Source organism: Dermochelys coriacea, chromosome 10 (genome assembly GCF_009764565.3).
Source record: "Dermochelys coriacea isolate rDerCor1 chromosome 10, rDerCor1.pri.v4, whole genome shotgun sequence".
Lineage (NCBI taxonomy): Eukaryota > Metazoa > Chordata > Testudines > Dermochelyidae > Dermochelys > Dermochelys coriacea.
The window spans coordinates 58095906-58110309 of record NC_050077.1 but is presented as its reverse complement, the minus strand read 5'-3'; the positions used below and the strand labels follow the sequence as shown (position 1 = coordinate 58110309).

Genomic DNA, 14404 nt, shown 5'->3' with positions numbered 1-14404 from the left:
GAGTCCCTCCATCGGCGTATGCCAGGTACAGTTCTGCTGCCCTCGGTTCACACAACAAGGATAACAACCCTGTATTATGCCTGTCCCAATAACAAGGAGACTGGGCATCCAGCACCTGCCACAAGTGATCCTTTGGGCAAGAAATCCCATCATGCTGAGCACCTAGGCAAGATGGGTGTGTCCATACAAATGCGATGAGCTCCTGAAGTCCTTTTCGACAGCTCACCAGTAGATGACAGGGGAGAGCTCATTCATACTCTGCTTACACATGTAAAATATTTGTCCATGCTAGTAGACTCAATCAAAAATCCAGATGCAGGAATAGACCCAACATTGCTACACACTGCAAGAAGGGGAGGGACCAAAAAATCATATTTATTTTCACAGGGATCCATTGGCAAGTTAAAAATGACAAAAAGGGTTCAGGCATAATGCAGTTATTATAAAAACTAGCATAGGTAAGGTGCTTTAGCAAAAATTGGAAGACAGGAAATAATTGTTTAGCTTATAGAAAATGTGGAACTTGAGCAATTCAGACTGTTTGATTAAAAAGAATTGTTAGTGGAATAAGCAGGGCGGGGCCCAAAGGTACTTAGATGTCCTGATTTAAGTCTACATCAAGCAACTGACATCTGTAGAGCTAAAGGAGTAAACAACATACTGCTTGGATCATTCGTCAGGCTGACAGTGTTGTAAACAAATTAGCCAAAGGGTAAAAGCACATATTTCAGTGAACTCTATAGCGATGACTATAGAAAAAGCAAAAGTGTCCAGTACGTGGTGTCACATGTACAACATGCAGCAAAACTAATCACTTTGAAACAGTGCTACTCTAACACCACAATTTTGTTAAGGCAAAATGTTTAAAAAAATAAAATAAAACTTGAATGTGAGTAACAGGAATCTGATTGGGGCAGCAGAATAATGAAGGAGATAAACCCAAGTAGAATTTGTCTATCCCCTAAAGATTTAAAGAAAGCAATTGGATGTGACCCCATGAGAATGATAGATAATATTGTTTCCAGAATGCCCAAGGTAAAACATTTTTTGTTCTAAATGCCTGTCAAAGGTTTTTGGCAAGTGCCATTGCATGATTAAAATTCCATATTGTGTGCATTTAATGCCCTGTTTGGAAAGTCTATGTTTAAAAGCCTGCCATTTGGCTTTGGAGCAGCCCTGCAAGTAATGAAGTATTTTATGGGAGATATATGATGGCTAGTTTGGGTGGAAATTAATGCAGGGGAACGGGGAATGCATAGCATAATGAAAGGTATGTAAAATGTCACAGAAACTATGAGAGAAATCAAATCAAGTTAAAGCAAATTGTCAATATGAGCTACAAAGGCAATTGCCCACATGTTCAATGAACACAGTGTTAAACCTTACCAAAAAAAAAAATGTAAAAGCTCTTTGTAAGATAGAACTGCCACAAGGGAAAGATGCACTTCAAAGATTCATGGTATGAGCATGTATCATACTATAATCACCCCTTCCCATTGCGTACATATGTACTGCCGCTGCTTCCTGACAAAAATGCCAGTTGATATGGGGTGAAGTGTAAGCTCAGTGTCAAGAAAATAAAACACTTCAAAAGCTATTTGCGTGCCTTACTTTGATTTACTCAACCTGTAAAGCTCTGAGTATGCAATTTCATGTGGCTTGGCAGCAGCGGTACTGGGAACAGGACACTCCTAAGCCATTGCCGCCTTCTTGTAATGATAGTCTTTGATATTAAATGGTAACCAGGAAAATAACTTCTGTTGAGGCACCAATTCAGCAATAACTCTAAGCATGTGCTTAGGTGACTTAGGTCTACAAGGACCTACGAAGCCTAAAAGGTCTTCTGTACTGAATAATATTGATGAAGACTTTGAGGTTACTGTGATGCATGTCATAATTCTGGCCACAAAAGCATATGACAGACTAAAACCTGAACCCCTTTCCAATATAGCTTTGCAGAAGCTGGAGGAGACAATTGTACAAGAGTGGGCAGAAAAGAAGTCAGTACTTCTAGCTGGTGCTAGACCTTTTTGGGTTTATCATGATGAGCTAAGTGTATGAGAGGTCATTACACAGGAAATGCTAGAAAGGCTCCTTAGTGAACATACTCATTTAAAAACCAAGGAAAGAGCCAGATCCGCATTCTAGATCCCTGTCTACAGCTGAGAAGCATACAGCCCAACTTGAAGCCACCTTTCTGCTCCCCCGCAAATTTAGGCTGTCAGTGTGCCAGACTAGTCTCCAATTGTAAATTAGAGGAGCCCAAGGACTTCTCTAAATTACAATGGCTGCAAAGAGGATTTTTCCAAAGGGACTGTTATAGCAACTAAGAAATGCTCGATAACAGGAAAGCCGCTGGTCATGTCCCTCGTTTTCTGTGCTATCTAGAAGGAGCTATTAGGAACTGCTGTGCCAGTTGTGCCACTGGAAGATTCCCCTACATTGTGGTGATCTGCTGGTGGCTGGCTAGGCCAGCTTTAGGGTTTCTTTGTGCTGGCAGTGTGGTGCAACATGGCCACAGTGCAGGGGATAATGTGGCCCATCCTTTTGTTGGATAAGCATGTCGGTATCACAGATGTAGTCTCAAAATTTGATATATGTAAAAAATATAAATTGTAGTATTCCCAAGAGCTGTTATTGCCACACAGTTCAAGACTGAGGTGGTCTTTTCCCTCTCAAAGTTGTTGACCAGTTGGTGCGTAGCTATTCTTAGAATAATAGTCAAACATGAGCCAGACATATTGTGGGTTTGAGTCTGCCACACTTATTCATGCTGCGCAGGACGTAACAGAATGCGGTTTCAATATTAAGACGCACGTTTATGGAAAAGCACAGTTTAAATCTAATTTTAAGCTGTTTACTCCCCCACCTCGCCAAATGTCATGGCTGCTGATTACCACAAATTGTGAGCAAGCTGCTTGCAGCTTAGTGGTCAAAGGGATTGTCTTGTTTATGGAGAGCAGTAATGGGTCTTGAAACCCTGACCCATTTATTGGAATTTATCTGAATTTTGGTCTGGATGTTTCCATTTGATGTGTCGGGCCAAATATAGTGAGAACAACCTTGCTTGTGGCACAAAACCAGGACAGCAGCCGTGCACATACAATTTTTAAAAACCCAAGTGAATTGAACTTTTGCAAACTTCTGGAAAGATTTGTGTGACGTTTCTGGCCAGTTTTTTTTATCCAATTTTGACTCATTTCGTAAAAAATGGTCACTAAAATGTATTGCAGTCAAAGTGTGATACAGTTGATGGTGGGAGATGAGCTCCCTGACATTAATGCATTTTCCATTCATTGCTTAAAGAGTGACAGATCCAGACCTTCTAACAACACAGGGTTAACTAACCCTGAACTAAAAGCCTGGTCTTGACCATTGTTGCTTGCACTGGGCTGAGCAGCTATCTATGGGAGTTGTGTTCAGCACGTCTCAGGATAGGGCCCATAGTTTTCAAAACCACAGTAATTAACATTCTTTTTTGAGGGTGGAAAACATGGACTGAAACTCTTTCACAGCAGACATTCTCTTCTGTAGTAGATTTGCATTGTTTCCTTTAGAGGCTGGAAATTCAGTAGTGTAACCCTTATCAGAAGAGACTTTTGGCTGTTATACCCAAAGTGCCTCTAAATGGTTTCATAATCCAGTCATTTTTAACAAAAGGAACTATCCAAGTTATGTCTCAGAAGAGAAATGTAATTGGAATTAGTATTAGTATTAAAAAAAATATGTTCTATTCTAATTTTGTGCTCAAGACAGCATGAACAATAGAATACAAGCATAGTGAACCTGCTTTTGTAGGCTGTTGTATGCAATTGCTGTGAACTAAAAATGGGATTTTTGTGCTTAGCATGTTATTTTCAAGGTGGCTAAAGTCATTCTTTCTAAACATTTCATTGTCTGAAGCTAAATAATACTTTTAAAATAAAAATAAACTTTGGTTGGTTGGGATAATCCCTAGAGAGAGGCAGCAAGTGGAAAAAAGTGACACTAACACATTTCTTTGTGTCAGTATTGGACAGATTACTATTTACAATGGAACATTTCGGACTACCCCGGAGTGAAGAATGTTCGTTTTCCTGATGGTCAGATTTGGAAGCCAGATATTCTTCTGTACAACAGGTAGGCACATCTTCATGAAAAGAAAGCATAACTGTTCCTTTAGAATGTCTAGGTGTTGGGTACTAGCATTCAGTGTATGGAAAGCAACCATTATGGTATTTACAACAAGAAAGATGATGATGCAAGTGCTTACCAAAAAACATAGTTTAAGTTTCAGATAAAGTGTGATTATTAGAAAACTAAACTTTACTTGCACTATTTGATGATGTGGGGACAATTTTCCCCTGCTCCTGGTTGAAATGTCACTCTTTTTGAGGTAGAAGAGCTTGATTGCCTGTAGGCCAACTCTTACTCTTTGTCCGGCTATGCAGGAAGAAGGCTAGGAGACAGTGGATGTGCTTTAATTAGTCGCAGCTTTATTCCTAAATGTCTGGGAGTAGCTGGCAGATAAAAGTGTACAGCGCAGGTATGCCACAGTCATTTTCATATACCTGCCCCTTTACCCATCCTGGTCCCCAGTCAACTTGCTGCTGGGACCCCACCAGGTCCCCCTCAAATGACGGCTAAGGGAGGGCTATGGAGGGTGGGAGGGGTTTGGCTCCCTCCCATACCACTCATAGGAGCCCCAATCTCCTCCTGTTTCCACTACTTCCTCTAAATCCTTTACCAGTCCATTTCATCTGATTGATGTGTTCCTTCCCTACGGAGTACCTGTACTTGACATCCTCTCCATGCCTACATAATGAGTTGCAACATCACAGCCTACTCCTGCCCCATTTCATGTTCACCCCAACTAAGCCTCCAACCTGCTGTGGGAAGGAAAAAAGCCCACACATCACTTTGGCCAATCTGGCATTGAGGAAAAAAGTCCTTCCCAGCCCACTGAGAGAGGACCAACTAGCATAATTCACACAGCAAATCATGACAAACCCCGATATTTAACTAGTCCCAGGGGTGGGAAGGTGAGTGCTGTTCCACTTGGTCCTGGTAAAAGAGGGCTTTTCCTGCCCCAGGGTGGACCTAAATAGACCCCCCCTCTTCTGGTCATCTGGTGGGGAGAGATCTCAATGTCCCCACCCTGACCTGGGCTGAAGTTACCACAGCAAATCACTGGCTTTCTAGCTTTTCCTTTTCCTTATTCTCCTGTCCAGTGCTGCTGTCTGTGCTCCCCCAAGCTATAGGAAATGTTAGCATACCATTTAAGGAACTGCTGCTGTCTTCTCTAAACAATTGACTCTAGTTCTTTCAGGGAAGACCGGTAGATAGCAGCAGAAATTACCAATTACTCAATGAAGGGAGTCTGGGCGGCACTGATAAATCCTCTTCTTGCATTTTTATCTGCCAGCTTCATTTGTGGAATTTGGTCAATAGCAAAGATGGTACATTACTACTCAATTTGTGTGTTTAAAGTGTATTCTGTGCTGAAGAAACGGGCTGAAAAATATGATGCTGCAGCAAAATTAATACAAGCGTAATTTTGTACGAACTCTTGTGAAAACTATGAAACTTAAAAAAAAATTACATAACATATTTCCAGCGAATCACTTACTCAGTTAATTTTAGATGGGTTCACCCTAAGACCATAATGAAACTTTCAAAGCAACCTTAACTATGGAATCCCTTTATTTTATGGTGCTCCAGTAGTAAGTCTGAGTTGAGTACACGTGCTAGTACATTCAGGACTTCATACCAGAAGTGTCACCTATTGATAAATACACTGCAAAACCAAAAGCCATCTAAACTTCTTATTTAATAATAAAAAGGCCATATCCTATCCTCATTCATCCATCAAGTAGAAGTCTCATTAACTTTAATAGGAGTTTTGTGTGAAAATTGGGTGTAGAATAATGTTTTTAAATTTCAATATTTTGTTAAGACAAGATTCATAGTCCATTGATAAATACTTGGTGCTGCCACTTTGATTACTAAAAATACTTGATGGAGTAGGAGATGAAATGTGGGTTTGTTTTGTGCTTGAAATGTAATTTGTTGAGTAGGCATCACCACAGTGTAACAAACCCCAAAGTATTCTATCAGCATTTGTTCTGACACTGGTAAGTGTATCTAGCCTTTGGCAGCGTGCAGTCAGTTTTTCTGCAGGTTTCAGAATCGGTGAGAACTGCCTGTTAAAGCATGTCATTTATTTGAACGGCAAGACTTTTCTTCACTATAAGACATTAGTCTGAGATACTCTTTCAATAATGTATATATTATGCATGGATTCATGATGTACATCTAAGAGAAGCTCTGAGAAATATAAAGACTGTTTGGTATTGCAGAAGTAAATCTATTTGGATATATTCTGTCCTGATTATACCCTATGCAACCCCAATGTAATCCACAGGATTGCATGGGTTACTCACGGGGCAGAATTTAGCCCCAGGGGGCCCAGTGCTACTGTTTTGAATTCAAATTTCTCTTCAGTGTTATGAAAATAAATTATTTCACTTCACTAATATTAACACCTTTCAGAATTACCTTGATTACACTAATTGCCTCATACAGTCCAAGGCTCTACGATACTGTAAAAATGAGACCATCTGTCTTTACATTGCAGTTGTCCAATAGCTTTTCTTCTGTTGTCTTCAGACAACATAGTGTGCAGTCTTCCTGGAGCAGCAGGATTGATTACCAATAAGCCCTGTGGCTGAGGATCACAGTAGTATTGAACAGATGTATGTGAACTGATTCATTGTGCTTCTAGTTCCAGTTTTACATAGCATTTTTAAAAAATATGTATTTAGCTAATTTATTATTAAGAAAAGCCAGGTGCGGGGGAATGGATCTCACGCCAGAGCTGGAGACAGGAGAGGATAGTTGGGGATTGGTCCTGCTTTGAGCAGGGGGTTGGACTAGATGACCTCCTGAGGTCCCTTCCAATCCTGATATTCTGGGATTCTATGATTCTATATGAGTGTAAGGAGATAGATGAACAGGGATATGAACCATATCAGGAGAAGTGAGAGCAGATTCTAACAGTAATTTCAGTGCTACTGTCACCAAAGTTCTATCAGGAGCTCAGATATGTTACTTTTACAGTAAAGTTGACTGAGTTTTAAAAAGATTTTTTTAAAAAATGTATAAAGTGGAAAAGAGAGCCTTCAGCTAGCAAAATCTACTTTGTTGTATATTTTATTGTCAAGGCTCTTGATGGCTTTTGTAGAATTTAGTAGAATTTGCTCTTTGAGCACCTTTCCTGCTAATGTTGGATCAACATCATGTATGGTATATTTTAGGTTTCTGTTATGAAACAAAAGGAGCTTTATTATAGTTCCTTTATGAGATAAGTGTGCTCTCCATCCTTTTGTCTAAATCCAGCAAGTCAGATTCTGCCCTTACTTATACTCATACAGCAGCCTCTTTGTACAGCTTTTATCTCACTCCTTTTTAAAAAAAAGTTCCATAAACAAGCTGGGAGCAGACTTTGGCACCAAATTGAGTCTGTAATACATGCATATGTGCATCCCAACTACAATCATCACAGATACCTGTTTGTATACAATCACTTATTTTGTATGTGCAGATTTTGTGTGCGCAACTCAGATGACCATATTTGAAAATTTATCTCCAAAAATTCAATTTGATACCAGAGTAACTATTCTATAGCAGAATTACAATTTCCAATAATGGTGTGTTTATTTGTGTGTTTGTGTAATATAATCAGTGCCATATGTTATCAGCTAGTTCTCTTATACCAATACAGACATAAATGTCACATGACCATAAAATCATAAATAGGTATAATACACAGTTTTTTAAATAAAATCAACAAGGAGTCCAATGGGACCTTAAAGACTTCTTCAGATGTGCCATGTTACAAAGTACTCATCCATACTGATTTTTGTGTTAAACATTTCTTTGCTGGATCAGTTTGCCTCCCTGTTGAAATGAATAGGATAAAAAGTTTTCATGGAAGCTGCAGAACTGATATTTGCCATAAAGGATGGGTCAGAGCATGAGGAAAAACAACTTCAATTATTTAAACATCTCCATCTGTAGACACTGAACATCTTTAATTTAGTGCCTCTGACCAGAGCATTCCTCTTTATGTCAAAATCTGCTGACTGCTAACAAAAACGACCAATGCATTGTCAATATTGTTTTCTGCAGGGCAAAATAATTAAAGAATCTATCAAAACTTACCTTAAAACCTCTCTCCTCCTGTTTTGGTGATGAATAACTATAGCATTTTCAGTCTATATATTCATTTCACTTGTGCTGATGATGAAGTTGCATATATGTGCATGTGCATCTCCATGTGTCTTGTAGAATCAGATACATCACCTGCATATTCAAGGACTGTAACTGATTGATTGTACAGCAGTGTTTGCCAGCATACAGGATCTGAGAGCAGGATTAAGCCAAAGGCTTGCTTAAATATTGCCAGGTTGTTGACATTTGTTTTCACTCCTCTGGTTACCGATGCTGTTCAACACTGTTCTCATTTCACTCTCAGCTGTGGTCTTTGCACACTGTGCAAATACATTCTGCAACTTATAATGGGAAAATAACAAGTATTCAGATTAAATATGTACGCTGTATACTCATATTTTTTCCTGCATGGTACCTCAGAACAAAGGACATGGGGCTAGAGTTTCAAAATTTTTGCCTTGAATAACACAAAAACTAGAAATGGAATGAGGAAAGCACTCAAGCATGTACTTAAGTGCATCCCTGTTCAGAACAGCTTGCTTCACTGTAAGCCCACGCTTAAGTGTTGAACTGAATAGGATTGCCTCCCTGAATTGGAGCCTAACTGATGAGTTTGAAAGAGTGAAATCAAATGAAACATAAAAATGCTTGACAATGTGGGACCGATTGCAGGCACAAGCATGCTCCCCTCCCTCCATCCCACTTTGCAACAAGGATCAGCAACTGGAAAGTGGGGGCAGGGGGCTCTGTGCCATTAGAGCCGCAACCGTGTGTATTAGATGCTGAAAGTGTGGAATAAGAGCAAGGCCATAGCCGAGTCCTTCTCTTCAGCGGCTAGCAGAGCAGAGTAGATAGCACGCTGCACCTCTCCAAGGATAATATAGCTCCTACTGTGAATTGCCTGGGAGACCACACAAAGGATACAGCCTGGGGATTTTGGCTACAGAGTCTCCATCTGACACAAGAAGGGACACCACTGGTCTCTACAATAGATTAGCACATTTGTATTTGGCATGATATAGTATGATAATAATTTTTATCTTTTAGTGTCTAGTGTGGCTATTGAATTATCCCTTTAAATTGTATGATTTTGTTTTTCAGTCTAGAGACTGTTCAGGACCCACGTGTACATTGTGCCATAAGGTTGAGAAATGTCTCCACTTTGTTTTGAAATGCAGCTCGGCAGTATCTTGATTGAAGATGGCAGATAGCACAAAATTCTTCTGGGGTTGTCACAGTCTCCTTACAAGTGAAACAAGCAGAACTTCTCAATAACTGAGGCCCAACAATGGACAATGTTACGAACACCTATTGCAATGTTACAAACACCTATTGCAAACCATTTCTGAGACGGTGGATGTTTAGTAGCAACTCCAGAGTGTGTACTGTTACCAGCAGCAGTAGCTGTGTTGTCAGATTTTTTCCTCTACTAGCAGTGGCAAAGACTGAATGGGCGGTGATAGTTTATTACGGCTGTTTTTCCCATATCCTTGCTCTGTGTCTGTATTTGAGAAAGCACATTTCTGACAGCTCCAAGTTGAACAGGAATGATATGTGCAGGGTGTATTTGATTTAAATCACTAGACAGGAAGACTTGATTTAATCATGGATTTCTACATAAAAGTGCATTCTTGTTGGTTGTTATAACCTTAATACATATTCTTCACAACTCTGAGATAGATGCAGGTTTCATTTTTAGAAGGTACTCACTACACATTTTTAAAGTGATTTATTTTGAAAACATTTCAGATCAGTTTTACAGCTATATCAGAAAATGAATGATTGTTTAGTTATTTCATTTACCAGAGGTAAATGGGGTATTTTTGAAGTCATTGGGAGGTGAACTATCTCCAATTCAACAGGTTAATCATTAATATTTGGAGGATTTTCTTGCCATGCTGTATTAGGAGGAGAACATCACCAGACAGACATTTAAATTGTTTTATTTAACTAAAACAACAATGTTATGGATTCTGGATTTTTTTCTTCAACAGGAAATATAGAATATTTTAACAAAACAAACATATGAATTTTTGAATTTAATTAAATACTCAAGTTTTTTAAAATCAGGTTTGTTTTTGTTAAAATTGTTTTTAACTAAAATAGTTAAATGTAATATATATATAAAAAAACCCAAAATTTAAACTGACTATGTCGGCCAGATCAACATGAGAAATTTATAATACTGGCTTCTGCAGCTAACTCAGTCATCTTCACCTTCATTTTCCTGTTTGTTCATAATCTGGAAAAAAAACCCAAGCTTTCCTGCTTTTTCAGGTCCCAAACGATTTCTCAATTTGGAATGAATTAGTCCAAAGGAAGAAAATATTCTTTCTACACCAGCAGAAGAAGCTACTGCTGTTAAAAGTGAGATTCTCACTTCAACAGTCTCTGAATCCAAGTGCTTAAGTGACTTCCACCAGTTCACTGGTGTGACTTTCTTTAAAACATCATCAGCAAACATATATTTCTTGAATGGTTCACCGTTAGCTCTTAAGTTTATTATAGTTGGCATTATGGAGGGAAGATTGCTGGATGTCCATGTCATAGCCAACTCCTCTTCTTCAGCCACTAAGGTTTGACCCTGGTACTGAGAATATTTGCAAGAAAATGAGCTGGAGATAGTGCTTGCCCCATTTGTTTTTTTAATGCTTGTAATTGAACTCTGTCATTGCATATTTCTCTTTTTAAGATCTCACTCAGTTCCTTCCAAATTTCAACAGCATCAGCAACAAAACAGCTATTTCCCTTCATTTTGTTCAAGGCTACAGAAATAGGCGTCAGGGTACTCAGCATGTGTTCAACCTTTCTCTTAAGCCCAGTGTTGAGAACTTTGGCTGTGACAGTGCCATCTATTTTTTCACGATTTGATTCACAAACTGTCATCAGATTAGTCAAGTTCTTGATACAGTGCTCAAAACTGAGTTCCATCGCATGTCTTGTGGGAGAGTTCGCTTGGTTCCTCCCAGTTTTTTCAGAGCAGCTGCTGCAAAGTGGTTGTTATGGAAATATTTTGCAATTTCAACATTAGCCATTATTTCTGGAACACTGAAGTCTTTCCAGAGTCTAGGAGGTGCATCAAATGAGCACTGCAACCATATGTTATTAGCTTGGGACGCTCTTCTCATCTTGGATACATTTGCAGCATTGTCTGTGACCAAGCTGCATGCTAGACATTTTAATTTTTTTTCACAGTTTGTTATAGCTTTTACTGCTACTTCTTGTAAGTATTCTGCTGTGTGTGTATTTCCTGATGTATTAATTGTTTCTGTAAGGAAGACATTCCCTTCTTCTGTTGTCACACAAGCACATACAACAGGATCGTTGTGGACATTGCTCCACCCATCAAGACACAGGTTAACAATTTTACTCTCTAGACCTTTTGCACACTGCTCAATTTCTCTTTCATCCGCTTTATCCAGCAATTTGCCTGCGACATCTGCTTTGTTGGGTGGACTGTATCCTGGTCTTAATGACTGAAGAGTGTTAATGAAGTGTGGGTTCTCAATCATACGGAAAGGAGAGTTTGTTGCATAAACAAACTGGGCAATTTTTTCATCAATTACCTCTTTTTCTAATCTGCTGGTTCTTATCACAAATTTATCTATGGATAATGGAGTTTTTTTTCTTTTTGCTACAGGTGATATACTGTGGCTATATGACATACATAATGTGACTGAAACGCTATCATTAGCAGACAACTCTGAAACTATAGAAAATGACGGTAATCTTGAAGGTGGATAGTCTTCAGAATCCTGTATGTTGAGGATGGATTCTCAAAATAAGTCAATGCAATTATTTAATTATTATTACCATACTGCTCATTTAGTATTACTCATTGCATTCATTGACACTCAGTACTACTTTAAAGGTGAAATTGTAAAAGAAAGATCTGCCTATTTCAGCTTTTTATTTTTTTTAATCACAACTGCATCTAAAATGATAGTACCATAGAGTAACAACTATATTTTTTGTTCAAACATGAGAATTCAAGAATATTCCAGAAGGAAGACGGTCAGTCCTTAAGAGAGAAGTATGAAATAAAAAAATTTACCATCCTGAAGATCCGGTATGTTCAGACATGTTCCTTTCATCATCTTCAACACAGCTTCCTCCTGAGAAGGAACACTTCTCATGATGTTGTTTCATTCGGGCAACCAGGTCTTGCATTTCTTTGTTGCACTGTTTGCATTTTGCACGCATGCCTGTCTTACATGTACAGGTACAGGTAGAGGAACTTCATTAAAATATTCCCAAATTGGGTCTTTTTTACAGCCTGCTGCCATTATAAGCTTTCCCTTCTAGTGAGAGAATGGTATGGTAGATCTCAAATCAATGAAGGCTACACTCAGAGAGACCTCAAGATTTCTGGAATATGCTGCTCAAACAGTTTCACTTTTGTTTCTACTGCCTGTCCCTCTCTTCTCACATTTATTTCCAGACTTCTTCTCCTTGTCCAGATCTATTCCACTCCCAACAATCTTCTATTCATTGAACTTTTTGAAACTTTGCACTTTTAGAGAGAAGTAAGGAATTGACTCTGTGTACACAAATTTGCAGAGGAACAGGGTTTAGGTCTGTTATGGCTCACCTCTATTATTTATTTATTTATTTAAAAACATTTTTGCTGTTAACAAGCATGTTATCTCTGGAAACACAAATCCACAATTTGAGAACTGCAAAACTAAGCCTTGCTGATGGTATCATCTAGACTGAGCACTGAGTCCCATTGGGTAGATAGAAAGATTAACCTAAATAATCTATACAGAAGCCCCTGGAACCCCATAAGATTGGGTCCTTATTCCATGAACTATTGGAACTCATTTACAAAACTTTTCTTAAACATGAATATGTTGTCTCATACTATATAATTAGAATTATAACCCCTATTCCATGATGAGATATCTTTGAGCTATAATGTATCTTAATTAAAGCTATCTTTAGATGGGTTTTTTTCCTCAAAAAACATTTTATCAAAAAAATCCGATTTAAATAAAAAAAATCTGATTTTTAAAAAATTGTTTAAAAAAATCATTGACTTTAAGGAACCCTGGGTGTGTGTATTATAGTTGAGTTGTGTCACAACATCTGTTTAAAGATTGACCTTTTAAAATCCTTCAACATTGACATGATTAGTCGTATTCCTTTAAAATATGGTGTGCCTCAGTGGGGTGCAGGATAGGGTTGGTGATCCAAATCTGGGGTCATTTGCGCTAGGTGTTGCAGAGATCCAAGACCCCTCCACCATTTTCTCCAAAACAGTCATTTTCCAAAAAGTTTGTAGGTGTGGCTTTTTTGTTACTGTTGTTTTTCTTGCGAAGACCTAGCAATCACCATTGAATCAATGTGGTCAAAATGGTCTTAATCTGTTGACTTTTACCCAAGGGAGTGCATGGCACCCACTAAATCAGGGGTGGGCAAACTTTTTGGCCTGAGGGCCATATCGGGGTTCCAAAACTGTATGACGGGCCGGGTAGGAAAGGCTATGCCTCCCCAAACAGCCTGTCCCCCACCCCTTATCTGCCTCCTCACACTTCCACTTCCTGCCCTGCATGCCCCCCTCAGAACCCCCACCCATCCAACCGTCCTCTGCTTCCTGTCCCCTGACTGCCCCCCCGGGACCCCCTGCTCCTTATCCAACCTCCCCCGCTCCCCACCCCCTTACCATGCTGCTCAGAGCAGAAGGACGGGCGGCTACACTGCCTGGCCGGAGCCAGCCATGCTGCTGCACTGCCCGGCAGGAGCTCGCAGACCCTCCGCCCAGAGCGTTGGCGGCATGGCGAGCTGCAGCTGTAGGGGAGGAGGCGGGGGCTTGTCTCCCCAGCCAGGAGCTCGAGGGCCGGGCAGGACGATCCCGTAGGCCGGATGTGGCCCGCGGGCCGTAGTTTGCCCACCTCTGCACTAAATCTTTGAGGGACCCAACGTGAGAACAGGATTTAAGAACATGTTCTTTGTTTGCATAGATATGTAGTGTGGAATTATTACATTCCATATGCACCAAGAAAAAAAGTGAGAGGGTTTCTATGCAGTCACTTTTTGCTTAGCTGGGCAGTTAGAGGAAATATACCATCACCATTGTCCCAGTGAACACAAACCCTGACATTTCTAGTTCAAACCTTTGTGCTTCTGTGCAATAACAATTTAATAACTCATGTTTCTTGCTGCAGGTTGTCTCTGTTATAATGTGTGTTTA

The 14404-nt window shown here is 39.5% G+C and overlaps 1 protein-coding gene across 1 annotated transcript in view; it reads left to right on the top strand.

Annotated features, from left to right (window-relative positions):
- The window catches only part of CHRFAM7A (CHRNA7 (exons 5-10) and FAM7A (exons A-E) fusion), a 97982-nt gene that overhangs the window by 58778 nt on the left and 24800 nt on the right, over positions 1-14404 (top strand). Inside the window, exon 4 of the mRNA XM_038420783.2 lies at positions 4010-4119. Coding sequence (XP_038276711.1) covers positions 4010-4119 — 110 coding nt within the window. The remainder of the gene's footprint in view (positions 1-4009; positions 4120-14404) is intronic.